This window comes from Diadema setosum, chromosome 13 (assembly GCF_964275005.1).
Source record: "Diadema setosum chromosome 13, eeDiaSeto1, whole genome shotgun sequence".
Classification (NCBI taxonomy): Eukaryota; Metazoa; Echinodermata; class Echinoidea; order Diadematoida; family Diadematidae; genus Diadema; species Diadema setosum.
This window is the reverse complement of record NC_092697.1, coordinates 24,161,505-24,176,244: the sequence shown is the minus strand read 5'-3', so window position 1 is coordinate 24,176,244 and position 14,740 is coordinate 24,161,505. Positions and strand designations below refer to the sequence as shown.

The 14,740-nt window shown below is 38.2% G+C and overlaps 1 protein-coding gene across 1 annotated transcript in view; it reads right to left on the bottom strand.

Moving 5' to 3' along the window:
* LOC140237299 (phosphatidylinositol 3-kinase regulatory subunit alpha-like) overlaps nucleotides 1-14,740 on the bottom strand; it is an 80,794-nt gene that overhangs the window by 17,626 nt on the left and 48,428 nt on the right. Inside the window, exons 9-12 of the mRNA XM_072317238.1 lie at nucleotides 8,341-8,550; nucleotides 7,567-7,753; nucleotides 4,347-4,438; nucleotides 3,461-3,569 (exon numbers count right to left, since the gene is read on the bottom strand). Coding sequence (XP_072173339.1) covers nucleotides 3,461-3,569; nucleotides 4,347-4,438; nucleotides 7,567-7,753; nucleotides 8,341-8,550 — 598 coding nt within the window. The remainder of the gene's footprint in view (nucleotides 1-3,460; nucleotides 3,570-4,346; nucleotides 4,439-7,566; nucleotides 7,754-8,340; nucleotides 8,551-14,740) is intronic.

Here is a 14,740-nt window from a genome sequence, read left to right as displayed (position 1 = left end):
GAAAGAAGCATGTGGAAGTCAGAAATACCAAGGAGTTGCGAGAGCTGGAGTTCCATCTGGCTGTAATTATTCAAACAGCTGTCAGGTTTTTATGGATGCACAATAAAATTCCACAGGTGCATTTGTGCCCTTGATGATTGGTTTCTGTCATCTGTCTGAGCAATCTGAAATTCCTTTTGAATTCCTAACACAATGACAGGTGTATTATGTTTGCTTATTCATTGAATGAAAAAAAAAAATCACGTGAGGATTAAACACATTCAATCCTGTCCAGAAACATGTGCAAAAGTGTAAATCAGAGCTGTACATTGTGAAAGTGTTTGAAACTGCCCTACAGTTGTAAGTTTTCATTTTTTGTATTGTAACGATAAAGAATAATTCTCTACAAATTGATATGCCAAATAAGTTTTGGGACATGTCCAGTCAAATATATATATATATATATATGTATATTTTTCGTGAAATTTCATTAATCTTTACAAAATTTCTATTCATGAGTTCCCTTGTCTTTACTATTATGTATACCTCTACAGTATCTTTCATTAGTAGGGAAGGTGTAAAGTAATTACCATTATAAAGACATATCTTCCTCAGAGTGTAGCTGGTCATTATGCAATGAGACATGAACAATTTTCTTCCTAAAATATGTGCGGCAGATCCAGTTTGGCATATACACCTGAACTTCAAATCTTTTTGAGTGGCAGCATCACACACGGATTCAGAGAGAAACAGACTACTGGTATATTATGACATTACCTCAATCTCTTGAACCTCCTTGGAAATACTGGACACACATTAATTTTGTACACTTAGCCCTGTTCTACGCAAGCTTACTCAGCCTGCCTTATGCTGCGCATTTCAATCATCTAATTCCCACAGCGGTCAAGAGGTACATACACTAGTTTACTCTTACAAGAAAGAGTGCCCTTGATGGTTGAGGGGCAACATTTGGCTACAACGGGCCATAGTGTGTAATGATCTCCATTTTCTCATTGTAATGCGTATCATTACAGTGTATCTTTCTGTGTAATATAATCATCTTTGCACAAAGTTACTGGTAAATCAATCATATCCAGAGCAAATTCCCCTTGTCTGCACTGGAATAAGATTCAATCAGTTGAGATAAAAGAAAAAGAATGAGGTTGTTGCATATTTTATCACTGTTTCCATTCTCATACCACTGCAACTTGCAGGAAAACATATTTACAGTCATGTTCCTTGTGATGCACCTGTACCTTTCATAATCATTCTCCTAAGTATGACATTCTAACACTTTCTAATAGCATCACCGCTACAGTGTACGTATATCAAGAAGCAGTGTCCTTTCCTTTCTGCTGCAGGTATAAACGTGTACATGCTTTTGAAAATCCATGCAATTATTTCATGTTTTTTCAATCAATTACCTCACCACTTTTTGTTTACTAACCAATACAGTAACAACTCATTGCATTGCCTTAACCCTAATCCCACCAGGTTTTTTGAGGGACTTGAAACCACCGGGGGGCCCCTTCAGATCTCGGCCATGGATCGCACGATCCTGGGTAAAATTTGCACTAAGGTAGAGGCCAATGTAATCTACAAGACTGTATAGTTAGATTGTTCAAATTTTAATTAATGTATTTTACATTAATTAATTTATGCTTATTTATGAAAAAATAATTTTTTGCCTATAAATCAAAAAATTAAGCTCCAAGACTTCTAATTTTTGGTGAACATATTCTTTTCAATATCCTTAACAATAATATTGAAGCAAAAATTCGGCTTCATGATCATTTCTTATGTATTTTATTGTTTACTGAATTTCTTATGTATTTCTGTTTTTTTACTTTTTGTTTTTGTTGTGTTTTTTGTCAAAATTTGTCGCAAAAACTTTTCAAAACATAATCAGCCTAAAATAAATCATTATCAGCCATTGAAAGTAAAAATATTTATTTTTATATGAATTAATTGCAAAAATACAATTTACATTGGATTTGTATACAAAATCATGTTTTTGAGCAATTTTTGGGTCGACAAATTTTTTTCAAAGGGGCATGGCTTCAAAACGGTATGCCCAGGAGCAACAAATTTGGTCTCAAAAGTTGTGCGATACTTAAAAGAAAAAAGTCATAAAATGTTGCGGCGAGAGCATCACGCGTTGCAGAATAATCACGCGAAACGTTGGGGGGGCCACCTACAGGATATTCCGTAGTTCGTCCGAACGCCGCAGAGGCCACATACGGAATATCCCGTAGTGAATTAAATGACATATGAACGACGTCATTCCGAAGTTCTTTCACCTTCTAACCTTTGACAACATATCCCAGAATGCTTCACTACACTGTGTGCGCTAATTCAAGAAAGGTTTGGCAGTTGAACGCCAACAACATCGTAAAAATCATCGCAAAAAATGTGTGTTTACATGGAATAACATGATGTAACCACCAAGCGTCAGTGGGTTCGATCTACAGAGGTACGGAATGCTCGATTTTGGACTTTCTGCCGCAGTTTTTGCGGAGGTTCCTACACTTGCCAGGCGATAATATGACTATGATAATAGTCCGGCATGTACATCCACACGTATGTATGACAACTGTATAATTCAATCGAAACTGAAATGCTGTATCTATCGTGACGAGTTTCGCTTCCACAAGCTAATTAGTCACACATTATATTATTGATTTCCGTGCACTCACAATGGCTTCATCATCATAAACATAAACATAAACCTACAATTATTGTATCAACGGACATGATATCTACACGAATGTCCAGAAAGCTGACACTCTGATCATTTCATTTCCGGTACTGGATGTGTAAAATTACAACATTTGCTATTTTTAATCCATGAATAAAAGCAAACAAACAAAATGATTTCGTAACTTTCAGATTACTGTACTTCACTTCTGCTGAGTACTATGACTGCACTGTGCACTGAATGGCAGCATGTCACATACCATATTAGGGAATTTTTTCTTCTTTCAAATGATATATAACTTGTCTATGTTTTGTTCATTGCTTGCTAATGAAGAGCGATTGTTTGAAGAGTTGTCTGCTTGTCGGCGTGTGTGTGCAAACGGTGCTGGGCCACTGCGGTGTTTGTTTACACAGGTGCGTTGGCCCGATATGGGTTAATATAAGGTTTGAATTCCAGCAGAGAGCCTTGTTGCCGTTGACTGAGTTTGATCAATATACAGTGCACTGTTGGCCATTGAGTTAGATGTGATTTCACTCTGACAATCAATTCCATCTCAGAAAAATACAAGCTTCTCACAATGACTGTAGTGTAGATGGCATAGCAAAGGCCAAACTGCTCACATGCAGATGATTGACTGCTGTTGACAGGCTGACACTTTAACTGCAAATCAATGCAAATTGTAGTTGATCAGAATATGATACAAAAAACTGTGGTACGTTCATCTATCAGACCATATACAACCTGAAACTATTTCAGAGTGAGGGACCGGCCGAGGAAACCCACCTTGAGATGTTTCCCCAGTACCAGTCAGCATCATTGAGTGACTTGGGGTAGTCATTGTTGCCGGTGCTGATGTAGTCACCTGACCTGGAGCTCTCCCTGGGAGGGCGCTCTATAAGAAAGGCAGAAAGAATTTTCTGGGTAGTGCGAAGAAACCACTAACAAGAGCAGGTGCTTATAGAATGCATGCATAGATACATATAGGTAATGATTGGGAGTCTCAACTGCTACTAAGTACATCACGGGGTGGAGAGGGACATACGGAATCTCTCTGATCAGTGCAATATTCTCTGTGGGTTTACTCTTTTACCGTAAAAGTGGATATTTTCACGTGAGTGATGTTTTGCGATTGGCTGGTTGAGATGTATTTTGAGTGTTTTGAATTCCGTGAAATCCAGACATTAACTAGCAGAACATATGGCATGCAAAAATATTTGCATGCTTTTATTTCCGCACTAGCTTATGCTTGCATGAAATGTGTGAAAATTTCTTCACCACGAAAATGTTCACTTTTAAGGTTATCTCAGGGGTCCTTCTTTTGGACTAGAAGCATCACAGATTTCATGCAAAGTGTCATACACTGTATACAGTGTCAACCAGGAACATAATGCTGCACTATATCACATTGTCAGACAATACTCTATACAACCCTCTGTCACTCTGGCTGAACTTTTGTTGTAACAATGAAATTCCATGAAACTATGTACTCTGAAGTCATTGTGAAACCAGGTCGGTTGCATGCGCTCCTTTTGTTTTCGACATCAACAAGATTGATAGTCTCCGACGTCACGGGTAACCAGGGGTATACCACAAAGAAATGACAGCGGACAAAAAGCGAAAGTCTAAATGAGGTACAGAGAAGCACCTGGACAATGATCACCACTCCTACCTGGCACGTCATCTTCCGCTTTGCCCCAGTGACCATGCTCTATCAGGGTATTGACTATCTCCTTGTGGTCATTGGTGTTCCTTATTACGTTGCTGTAACATAAGAGGAAAGAATTACATGGTAATCTAGGCATATCCAGAAAACACACTTCTACTTTATCAGCATTGGATGACTTATGAGACTGATGTCTGGACGGCATTTTCACACTTCATCTAGGATATCTCAAGAATTCTTTCTGCAACAAATCTGGTAAATATACCACGAACAGCATATATTTTGCAAGGTTTTAAATGTTTTCATGAATTTTGCAAATCAGATGCTGTTCGCAAATTTGACAACACCCCAAAATATCAACTCTGATCCTAACATGAAGGCAACGTGCACTTGCACACTTCTCTGTTCACAATTGTACTCCCCAATTGCAAAATTAAACCACTTGCGAAATTGTCGGGAAGTCTTGATTCGTGAATAAATCAGACTTGCTAACTATTTGGCGTATAGAGCATACCATTTGTGATGTTGAGAGAGAACTCTCAGTCTGTAACATGTGCCTTGCCAACAGCACAACAAGGTGGCAAGATGGCTAACCTGCTATTCCATGTCAATCTTGTTCAAACTCCTACTACACAAGAGGAACTTGTTGCCTAAAAGACACACTTGCTGATGGCAGCATGTTTACAGGCATTATTAGACCATGGTATATCAGAAGCTGCATCTAATTGAACATGTACAGGTAGTATCAAATACTGTAGTTCACAATGTTTTAATATATGACTTTAGCCTTTCAGCACCTGACATACTGTAAATGTGACACGATAGGTGCGGTAAGACTGGCAAAAGATTAAGAAGTTTAAGATCGCGAAGTTTGGTCCATTCGTACGAGCGCAAGAAAGAGTGCGCCGTCCGATGGCTAGTGATTGTGATGTAACAATACACATCTGAACATGATAATGGCCTCGCGCTTCGGAGACAACGCCCACAAACAGTTGGAGAAGTTTCGCGAGAAGTTTTGCGGGAGGTTTGCGGTCACACTGGCAAAACTTCGAGATCTGAAAGATCGCGATCTTAAACTTCGCGATCTTTTGCCAGTCTGACCGCGCCTAGCGGGGTTTTTTGTGGGTTTTTTTTTTCTTTGAAAAAACAACGGAATAAACATAATCACTTGCATCTATTATTAAAGTGACAAATTGCCCTTAGTCAACGTACACAAGAAGCACAAATTATTCAGAGTTTTAGTAGTCACCATGATGATAAAAAAAATCATGGTCATACATACTCGGGTTGGACTTGAACCAATGATCTCCTAATTGCTAGACAGGTGTTGTATCCACTAGACTACTAAGCTTTTGCCTGATATCCAGTGCCGCTGGTTATTATTTGAATAAACACAAGCACATGAGCCATGTTTTCCTAATCCTCATCCTCACCATGCTCATCTTCATCTTTTTTTATATACTGTACCTTTATATAGGGTTGACATATTCACAGCCTTTATACTCCCCCCCCCCCCCCCCCTTGGAAAAAAAAAAAAAAAAAAAACACACATGATGTGCTACAATTACTGGTAAGCATACTACAACTGGGTGCTGTCTGGTGAAATGAATGAATGGGAAAACAGTTGGCAACTAACTCAGTTCAATTTTCCACTTATTCAGAAGATTTTCCTTAAAAATAGTCAATGTCCCCAGATGAGTTTTGATGAGTGTTTTTATTTCTCAAAAAAAAAAAAGGGGGGGGGGTTTAAAGGAAATTTCCTTTTCCACAAGCCTTGGCACTACAGTATATAAGATGTTTATCCCACATGACCAAATAAGCATTGAGCAATACCCTTACAGACTTCAAAGGTAAGAGCTCATTCATTTGACATGCCCAAGAGAGAGCTAACTGCCAAGAGGGGCAAGCATGCTAGTAGGTTTGTTTGTTTGTTTGTTTGTTTGTTTGTTTTATTTTATTTAATCAAAGGATAAAATGCCCTCGATCAGCCAGGTGAGGCTGTTTTTCAGAGAGGACGTGAATACAGTGTTACAGCAACAACAAAAACAACACAACAATTAACAAATCAAGCAAAGCAAATTAACAACAAGAGACCCACGGGTCTAGCGCTCACCTGAGTATCGCAAGTTCACCTTTCACGCAGTCACTTACCTAAATTATTCACAGCTCTACCAAAATTTGACCAGGCATTCTCAAGTAGAAGATGAAAATGTACAATAAGGGCCCAATTTTTTTTTAAGATTCCTTAATTTGGGGGGAGTGGGGCCCCCTGGGGCCCTCTGGGTGGGGCATGGTGCTCATTTTAATAAATTGAGATCCTGACCCCCTAGGGATGCTACTTGCCAAGTTTGACGAAAATCCATCATGAGGTTTTCAGGAAGAAGATGAAAATATACATTTCAGGCCCCCATTTGGACCTTCCCAACCACCCCCTCCCCCATCCCTGCCCCAAAGAGGGGCACCCCTGGATCTCCTATGAACAAACTTGAAACTACAGTCATTAATGTACTCACTCATAGTATCATCTTAGCTCTATAACTTCTGATTCTAGAGAAGATTTTTAAAGATTCCTTCATTTTGGGGGTGTCGGCCCCCCTGGGGGCCCCCTGGGTGGGGCATGGTGCCCATTTTAACAAATTGAGATCCTAACCCCTTAGGGATGCTACCTGCCAAGTTTGGTGAAAATGGGTCATGGGGTTCTCAAGAAGAAGATAAAAATGCACAATTTAGGTCCCATTAGGACCCCTCCTCACCCCCCTCCCCTGGATCCCAAGGGGGGCACCCCTGATTCTGCCATGAACAAACTTGAAACTACAGTCATCAATGTACTAACTCATAGTATTAACTTAGCTCTATCACTTCTGGTTCTAGAGAAGAAGATTTTTACAGATTCCTTAATTTTGGGGGGTTTGGGGCCCCCCTGGGGGCCCCCTGGGTGGGGCATGGTGCCCATTTTAACAAATTGAGTTCCTAACCCCCTAGGGATGCTACCTGCCAAGTTTGATGAAAATCGGTCTTGGGGTTTTCAAGAAGAAGATGAAAACGTAAAAAGTTTACGCACGATGGACGACGGACGCCGGACGACGCACGACGCACGCCGGACGAAGGGCGATCGCAATAGCTCACTTGAGCCTTTGGCTCAGGTGAGCTAATAAAAACAAAAACAAAAAATGCAAACTACTAAGCTAGAGAGAGGAGGACCCTGATGGGATGATGTTGGACTCACATGAGTTCAGATTGTGGAGGCCTGAGCAGGATGTGACAGAAGACTGCAGCCAGGTGCCAGGCCTGGATCTGGGCTGTGATGCGCTTGAAGTGGGCCATCAGGTAGCACAGGGTGGAGTGGTGGGCCCGCGGCAGCTGCTCCACACAGGCCAGTAAATTGGCAACACGGCTATGATCATTGTCGCTCCCTATTCATCACAATGATTCAATCAAAGAACAGTAAGACTGTTGAAGAACTTGTATTTCAATCTCTTTATAGACTTTTGATATTCTTTTTCTCTCTTTTTTTTTTGGGGGGGGGGGGAAGCTTTTTGGTATACAATTAAAAAAAAATATTTTTAATTGTTTTTAAAATATTTTGAAAATATCTTTTGTTTTCAATTATTGTTTTCAATTGTTTTTTCAATTTTTCATTGTTTTCAAAATATTTTGGAAAATGTATTCAAAAGAAGCACAAAAATGACTTGAATGCACTCAAGGAAATAATGTATTAAAATGAATGGATGCTTCTTCAAAGTGATCTGAATATCTTGTAATGCTGGTACATTGTACCTTTGCTTGCTCAGATGCTTTTTAGAATTTTTTAATGTAAATCTGCTTCCCTCTCCCCCCTCCTCCATCCACTAAGTCATATTCAGTATGCATTCTCTAGTTGTTGCTAGGCAGGGGAAGTTTGGACAGGCTTTTTCCATTCTCCAGGAGAATTGTACATTTTGAAGCTCTCATGTCATACCATACTGTAACAAAATGGGACAGTGTGCACTGCAATGCTTACTGTGAGCTGCGAGGAAGTTGTCATACATCTCTATAGGAATGACTGGATTTGGGAGTTCTCTTAGATATCTCTTCAAAACGCCGGTTATGCAGTGCACGTCACTGTACCGGGAGAGATCGACAGCTTCTGGATTCTCGTTGAAACTACGCTTGATGTCATTGACTGCCGATGTCGACGACGACACTCGATAGAGACCTCGCTCTCCTACACCTGCAATACACAAAAAAAGAAAAGGCCAGATCTCATGATATTAACCAAATCTTTGACAATGATGACAATGACACTAATACTTCTATCACACTGGTAAAAATAGTGACTGTGATAATAGCAACAGCAAAAATTACAATTGATAAAAGACTATCAATAATTACGATAGTCTTTCTTTTTTTTTATCAATTGTAATTTTTGCCATTACACTTGTACATAATAATTGCACTGAAAGTGAAAACATGATCATAATGCATACATACTAATTGACGTGACATGATCAAGCCCTTAGTGTCCTATCAAATGCTTTCATCATACAGGAGCAGAGTTGTTAAACTACATCGTACATTGTCTAAACCTTGAAGACTGTGAGACTTCAATTCAGATACCAAACCGAATCATCCAGGGAAATAACCTTGATCTACTTTAATGCTACTGAAGTGGAATAAGACTTACAATGACAATCATACATGCAGGCACACTGTTCGTGAATCTAATGCAATCAGAAGATCAACCCTTCGTTACATTCAACTGAATACAAAAAATAAAGTGGTGATAATTTTTCTTTTTTTTTTTCTTTCTTTTTTTAACAGCTGCTACATTCACCATCAACAAGGGTCAGCAGCCAACAGGATATCAACATAATCATACATTTGTACTGGTCATTAATGCAGGGATAAGCAGCAGCTTGTTTGTATCATGGTTTTTATCATACAAGGTGTGTGTACATCGGTATACAAAATGTATGTGTCTGTGTGCTAGATACAGCGTAAGTCTTTTAAAAACAATGCCCATTTTCAAAGTAAACTAATAAAGCCTGCCCAGGATTTGACGCATAGGAACAGCCACAAAAATCAGGGGTAAGATGACACCCTTACAAAAGAGCTTTTTTCCTTAACCCGTTGAGGATGAGTCCAAAGTACACTCGGGCAAGTGTCTATGGGAAATGCGTGTTGTAGCAAAATAAGTCTGTCCTCAACGGGTTAATATTCATTGGGTGGTTTTTTTTTTTTTTACTTATTTTGACACAAAATTTCACATTTTGTTCTATCCTATGATGGGTTCTCGTTTCTCACTGGAAAAAAACAAAAAAATCCATCCAAATGTCAAATGAGAGGAGAGGGGGAGACTCAAGAAACTGGAGCAGGAAGCGCACATAATAGCTCTCATCCTGTTATTGTAGAGAGGGGTAAATCACCCACGCTCTCATCCACAACTTTTTCGTCCAATAAGTCCACCATGGAAGATTCTGCTGGAAAAAAAAGAATATATGAATGAATCAGGACTTGTTTTTGTCGCGCTGAATTACTTTCTATATCATCCTTGCACACATCATCTGATCATAGGATGAGCACTGGAAGACCTAACTTGAGCATGTGTTGTGTAGTACTCGCTTATCTGTCACTAAACTTTCCCAGAAATTACTTATCATTTGAAAGAAAGTAAGAGAAATTAAAGCAAATATCATTATTTCTTATAGATTATACCTTGCAGTAAATCACATCAGAAGCCCAGTTATTGTAAACCAATACCTTTTAAATTCATTTGTAGCCCTGACAAATTTTCATCAAAGGCTCTGCTTCAAACTACTGAAAATAAGATAAATTTAACAGTCCATGCCCTCCCCCAAAATTATACAGTGTGTACAGTATAGTTTACAAACATGCAGTATCAGCTAAACATATCAAAGACCTTCAATTATAATTTTGTGTCATACTATTAAGTTGTCAAGTCCAAGGAGTTCATCTTTCACTATAGGCTGTAGCTACTCATACCATAACTGTAGCTATACTAGATGAGAAGTACAGTGCACTGAAAGGCATCATCTATGACGCAAATCAACCTGTACAACTACAGAACTGAAAAAAAAAATGGCTTCAATTACCAATTATGTTTTGACACGGTTGTGCAATAAAAAAAAAAAAAACATACAACCCTCACTATTGAAGTTTTGAGAAAGTATATTGTTATGTGTATAAATAAATAATGAGTACTTGATCAATCACATGATCAATTACATGTCATGGTGCATCAGGTGACTTATGCAATGCCTCTTCTCCTATTCAAATCCCAACTGCCTCTGCTATCCCTAAGGTGAAAACAAGTGCACATACACTGGTGTGATCTATCACTGTAATGACTACAACGTTGTACTTAAAAAATAAATAAATAAATAAAAGTATTCTGTGAAACTTCATCACTGGTAGAGCTGATTCATTTGTGCCTAGTTTAGACTTTATTGACAGAGAAAATGATGATGATGATGATGATGATGATGATTCGTGGGACAAGGTAGGTCAGTTGTATCACAAACCATCCTATCACACAAAATTTTTGCAGTAAAGCCTAAAATATAAGGAGATATCACTATTTTTCTCACTAAACCATAACTGTAGATGGTTTAGTCTGGAAACTTTTTTATTATAATTATTGTTCACATTTTGTATATTTAACCCGTTTAGGACGTGTCCCGAGTATACTCGGGCTGACGTTTTCCAGGCTGTGGACTGGTCCCGAGTATACTCGGGCTGAGAGAGTGAAATGAACATGCATTTTTAAACTTAGAATTTCACCAACAATACGATGCCTATGTTGAAAATGATCTATATTTTGTGGGACTACATACATCAAAGTTGCCATCTGTGAACATTTTGTGATGATTGGTCATATCTTATGTCTAGAAACAAGCAAAATATTGACAAACATGAGGGCAATTTTCACGACATTCAGACCTTCGCAACGGTCGGGAAACTGACCAATGACGAGCGACCAGCCGCACGCTCTGGCGATCTCATTTGCATCGGTATGCAAATTGTCACACTCAAGTGAAAAGCGTGCGTGCGGCGGTCAAGACCGTTGCGTGCACGCACCTACCTTATTAGCACACATTTACATGATAAAGTATTGTAGCATACTACTTCGTGTTATATCAGGAATGCAATGTCGTACTATTGGATCTTCTATGAAAGCCACCTCGGCATGACAACCTGCTTACCACTATTGGCATGAAATGTTGGCCTTCTTCTTCCGCTGCCGAGTCCTGGGATTTGCCAAAACTCGGCGAATTGAATAAATTCAAAAGTAAATCTTTTGCGTGTCCCTGCATGCATGTGATGTGTGTGAATGTTTTTGTGTCTGTTTGTTATCATGACAGCGATGTTACTTGTAGTTGTTTGAAGAGTTTTACCCTCATGAATAATATTCTGATTATGTTATAAAATCGTTTAAAAAAAAGAAACCACTTGGCCAAGAACAAACCGAGTAGGGGATGTACTGCATACAAACAACGCAGTCGATTGTGCTACTTCATCGAAGTCGTAAATTCATATAAATTGAATAGACCAGGTGGCCAGAGTATCAGGTTACATTGTACCTCCTTGACTAGACAGGATGTTGATACAAAAACATTCCTAAGACGCACTCGTAGACGCCATCTGAAAAGTCGGGGGATTATGAGCATAATAGAGAAGTTCAAAGGCCGATTACAGACAGTCTCTTTTTTTGCACCGGTCCATAGAATGCATTATAGTGATGTGCTTCGTATGTATTACGTAACCACTTTTACGGACCCCAATGATTTTATGGTTGTTGGGAAGCGAATGTGCAAGTTCTCATGTGGTTGTAACCAACATATATGTATAGAATTTAGACTTCGACAACGAAATACGCTGTAATAAAGCGAGTAAACAAGACATATGGCATTTTTTTCCTCTCATACGCTTAGCATTTGCCAAAAAATTGTAGATATAATTATGATGTTCCGTATTTGATGTTTGCAGCATTTCAAAGAAGTATGTCTAGTCAAAATAAAGTAATATCCCATATTTCGATGATACCGACGATGGTGATGTCGACTGTTTAGTCTTTTTTGTTCTAGTTCTGTATGAATTCCTCATAATATGCTAATATTCGGCTATAGTCGCTCTGTCAATTACTTATACATTTAGAAGTCTGAGGTGTTTTTAGTCCACTTCTTTCGTAAGTTCACGAGTCAATTCTTTTTTTCGATCATTGAGTTCAATCCATTTATAATCAGTCAAATATGACAACTTATACCGAAAAAAAACGACTTTTCTTTTTTTTTTCTTTGTAGAAAGCGCTCCAAATTTGCGAAGTGGTGATTCAATTTTGCGAGAGACGGAGATGTGATAACCACATCGCTTCAATTGAACACTTTGTATAGGAGCAAGGTATTTCGGGCAATAAAAACATGAAATTAATGTTCTTGTCTTATCTCATGTTTATCGATGTAATCAATTTTTTTTCATGTTGCTATTGAAGCAATTTATGCACTTATCGTGCCTGTGTATTTTTTTATGTCTACGTATATCTCTGCATTTAGGTATGCCTACATTCATTCATTCCATTAGACTTCGTGAAATCGCATTGAAGCATTTTCATATTCATAAACGATTGCAGCAAATGCTCGTTTCCTTTATACATTATGCTTATTGAATGAGATTGTTAGTACTTCGTTTTTGTTTTTGTCTTTTATCGGGGGATGACTGGTATACACAATAAAAAAAAAATATTGATTTACACTCATGACATAAGAGAAGATCATTAATTCAGCAAAATTAGCCGTCTGTTATGAGATATCAAAGAATGCCGGGAGAAATGTCGTTTATTTCAACAAAAATATCGTCTTTTCCTTATTTTCTGAAGTGATGTAATAATTGTAGGTCTTCAAGCCTGTGTGGCTTGTACTTGCCATACTTCCATGATCATGTCGGCTTCTTCTACAGCTGCCGGATGGCCAACCTTTTTTGTTGCTAAATTGAATGAATTTCTCCGTCGAACTCGGGAATGCTCACCTGCGACCCTGTTTGAAAAGACGCTCTCTCATATTGAGACGAATTTGAATTCTCAATGGACATTCTAATTTGAATTGTGTTAAGGCTACGTAATTTGAAGTGATAGGATATAGTGAAAGGAAACTGAGATTGAATGAACATCTTCATTGCGCGATCTTTTTTTTTAGGCGATTTTGAATTACCTAACTGTGAAATTAGAAGACAAACGTACACACACACACACACACACACACAAATGACTGCAAAATCTTTGCATAATGTTGAACCATTTTGAACACTCGAATATGCCGTTTTGCTCTTCCTTTGTAATACATTAATTTGCCTCGATTAGTGCTGCTTCGATTTATCTCATTGCATCTCATTACTTTCCTTTCCAGCTATCCACTTCTTCATTCCCATCATCTACAATTAATCGTTTAGATTGAATATCCCCATTGATGGTGGCGATCACCTTTCCAATATACTTTGCCCGTATTATTATATATAATCTCATAAGATATCACCATAACACAGATTATAGGCAAACCTAGGCGTGTACATATTTCATTTCGTTTGCAAAAGCGTGTTCAGATTACCGTCCATGGAACTAAATTTAGAAGACCAGCCTATTTTTTATCTCTTTATCTCTCAATCTTTCTTCTTATCGCATAGACTCCGATGTTTCGTTTGCAGACCAGAAGAGCTCATAAATGCTCCATCAACTGACTTGAATAGGTGTATATATATATATATATATATATATATATATATATATATATATATATATATATATACAATAATCTATCCCGTTTGCTGATGATTATCATATCACTGTGTGACATTTAATTTCAAGTGATGTGCAGTGAACAATACCTTCCCGCCATTACGGTAGAGTTATAAGGGAATCATGATTGCACATAAAATTTGCAACATACAACCCGACAGTAAACTTACAAATGCGCTCGTTCATCTCCTTTATTCATCTCATGGAAACCTAAGTCATATAATTATGGTCGAAATCTGGAGGCAGTCATGATGGATAATTTCACAAAGCAAACGTCTTATACAAAAATGCATGGAGTTCGCAGGTTTAGTCACCATTAGGTGTCAAAGATTGCAAGAAAGATGCAACGATTTATCTGAATATTGAACATCCCATCAGGCTCTTGTCAACATTATGAAAATTGTTGAAACAAAACCAAGAAACAAACTCAAATGGAAGATTGGTTTGAGAAACTCAACTTCGATGTTGCTTGAAGCTTTTTTTTTCTCTCTCTCATACTAATGAATGACAGCGTGATTATGTTATAAGATCGTTCAAAAAATCTACTCGGCCAACGAACCAAATAGAGGATATACTGTATAATAGTCATCATTTTCATACAATGCAAGAGCCGATA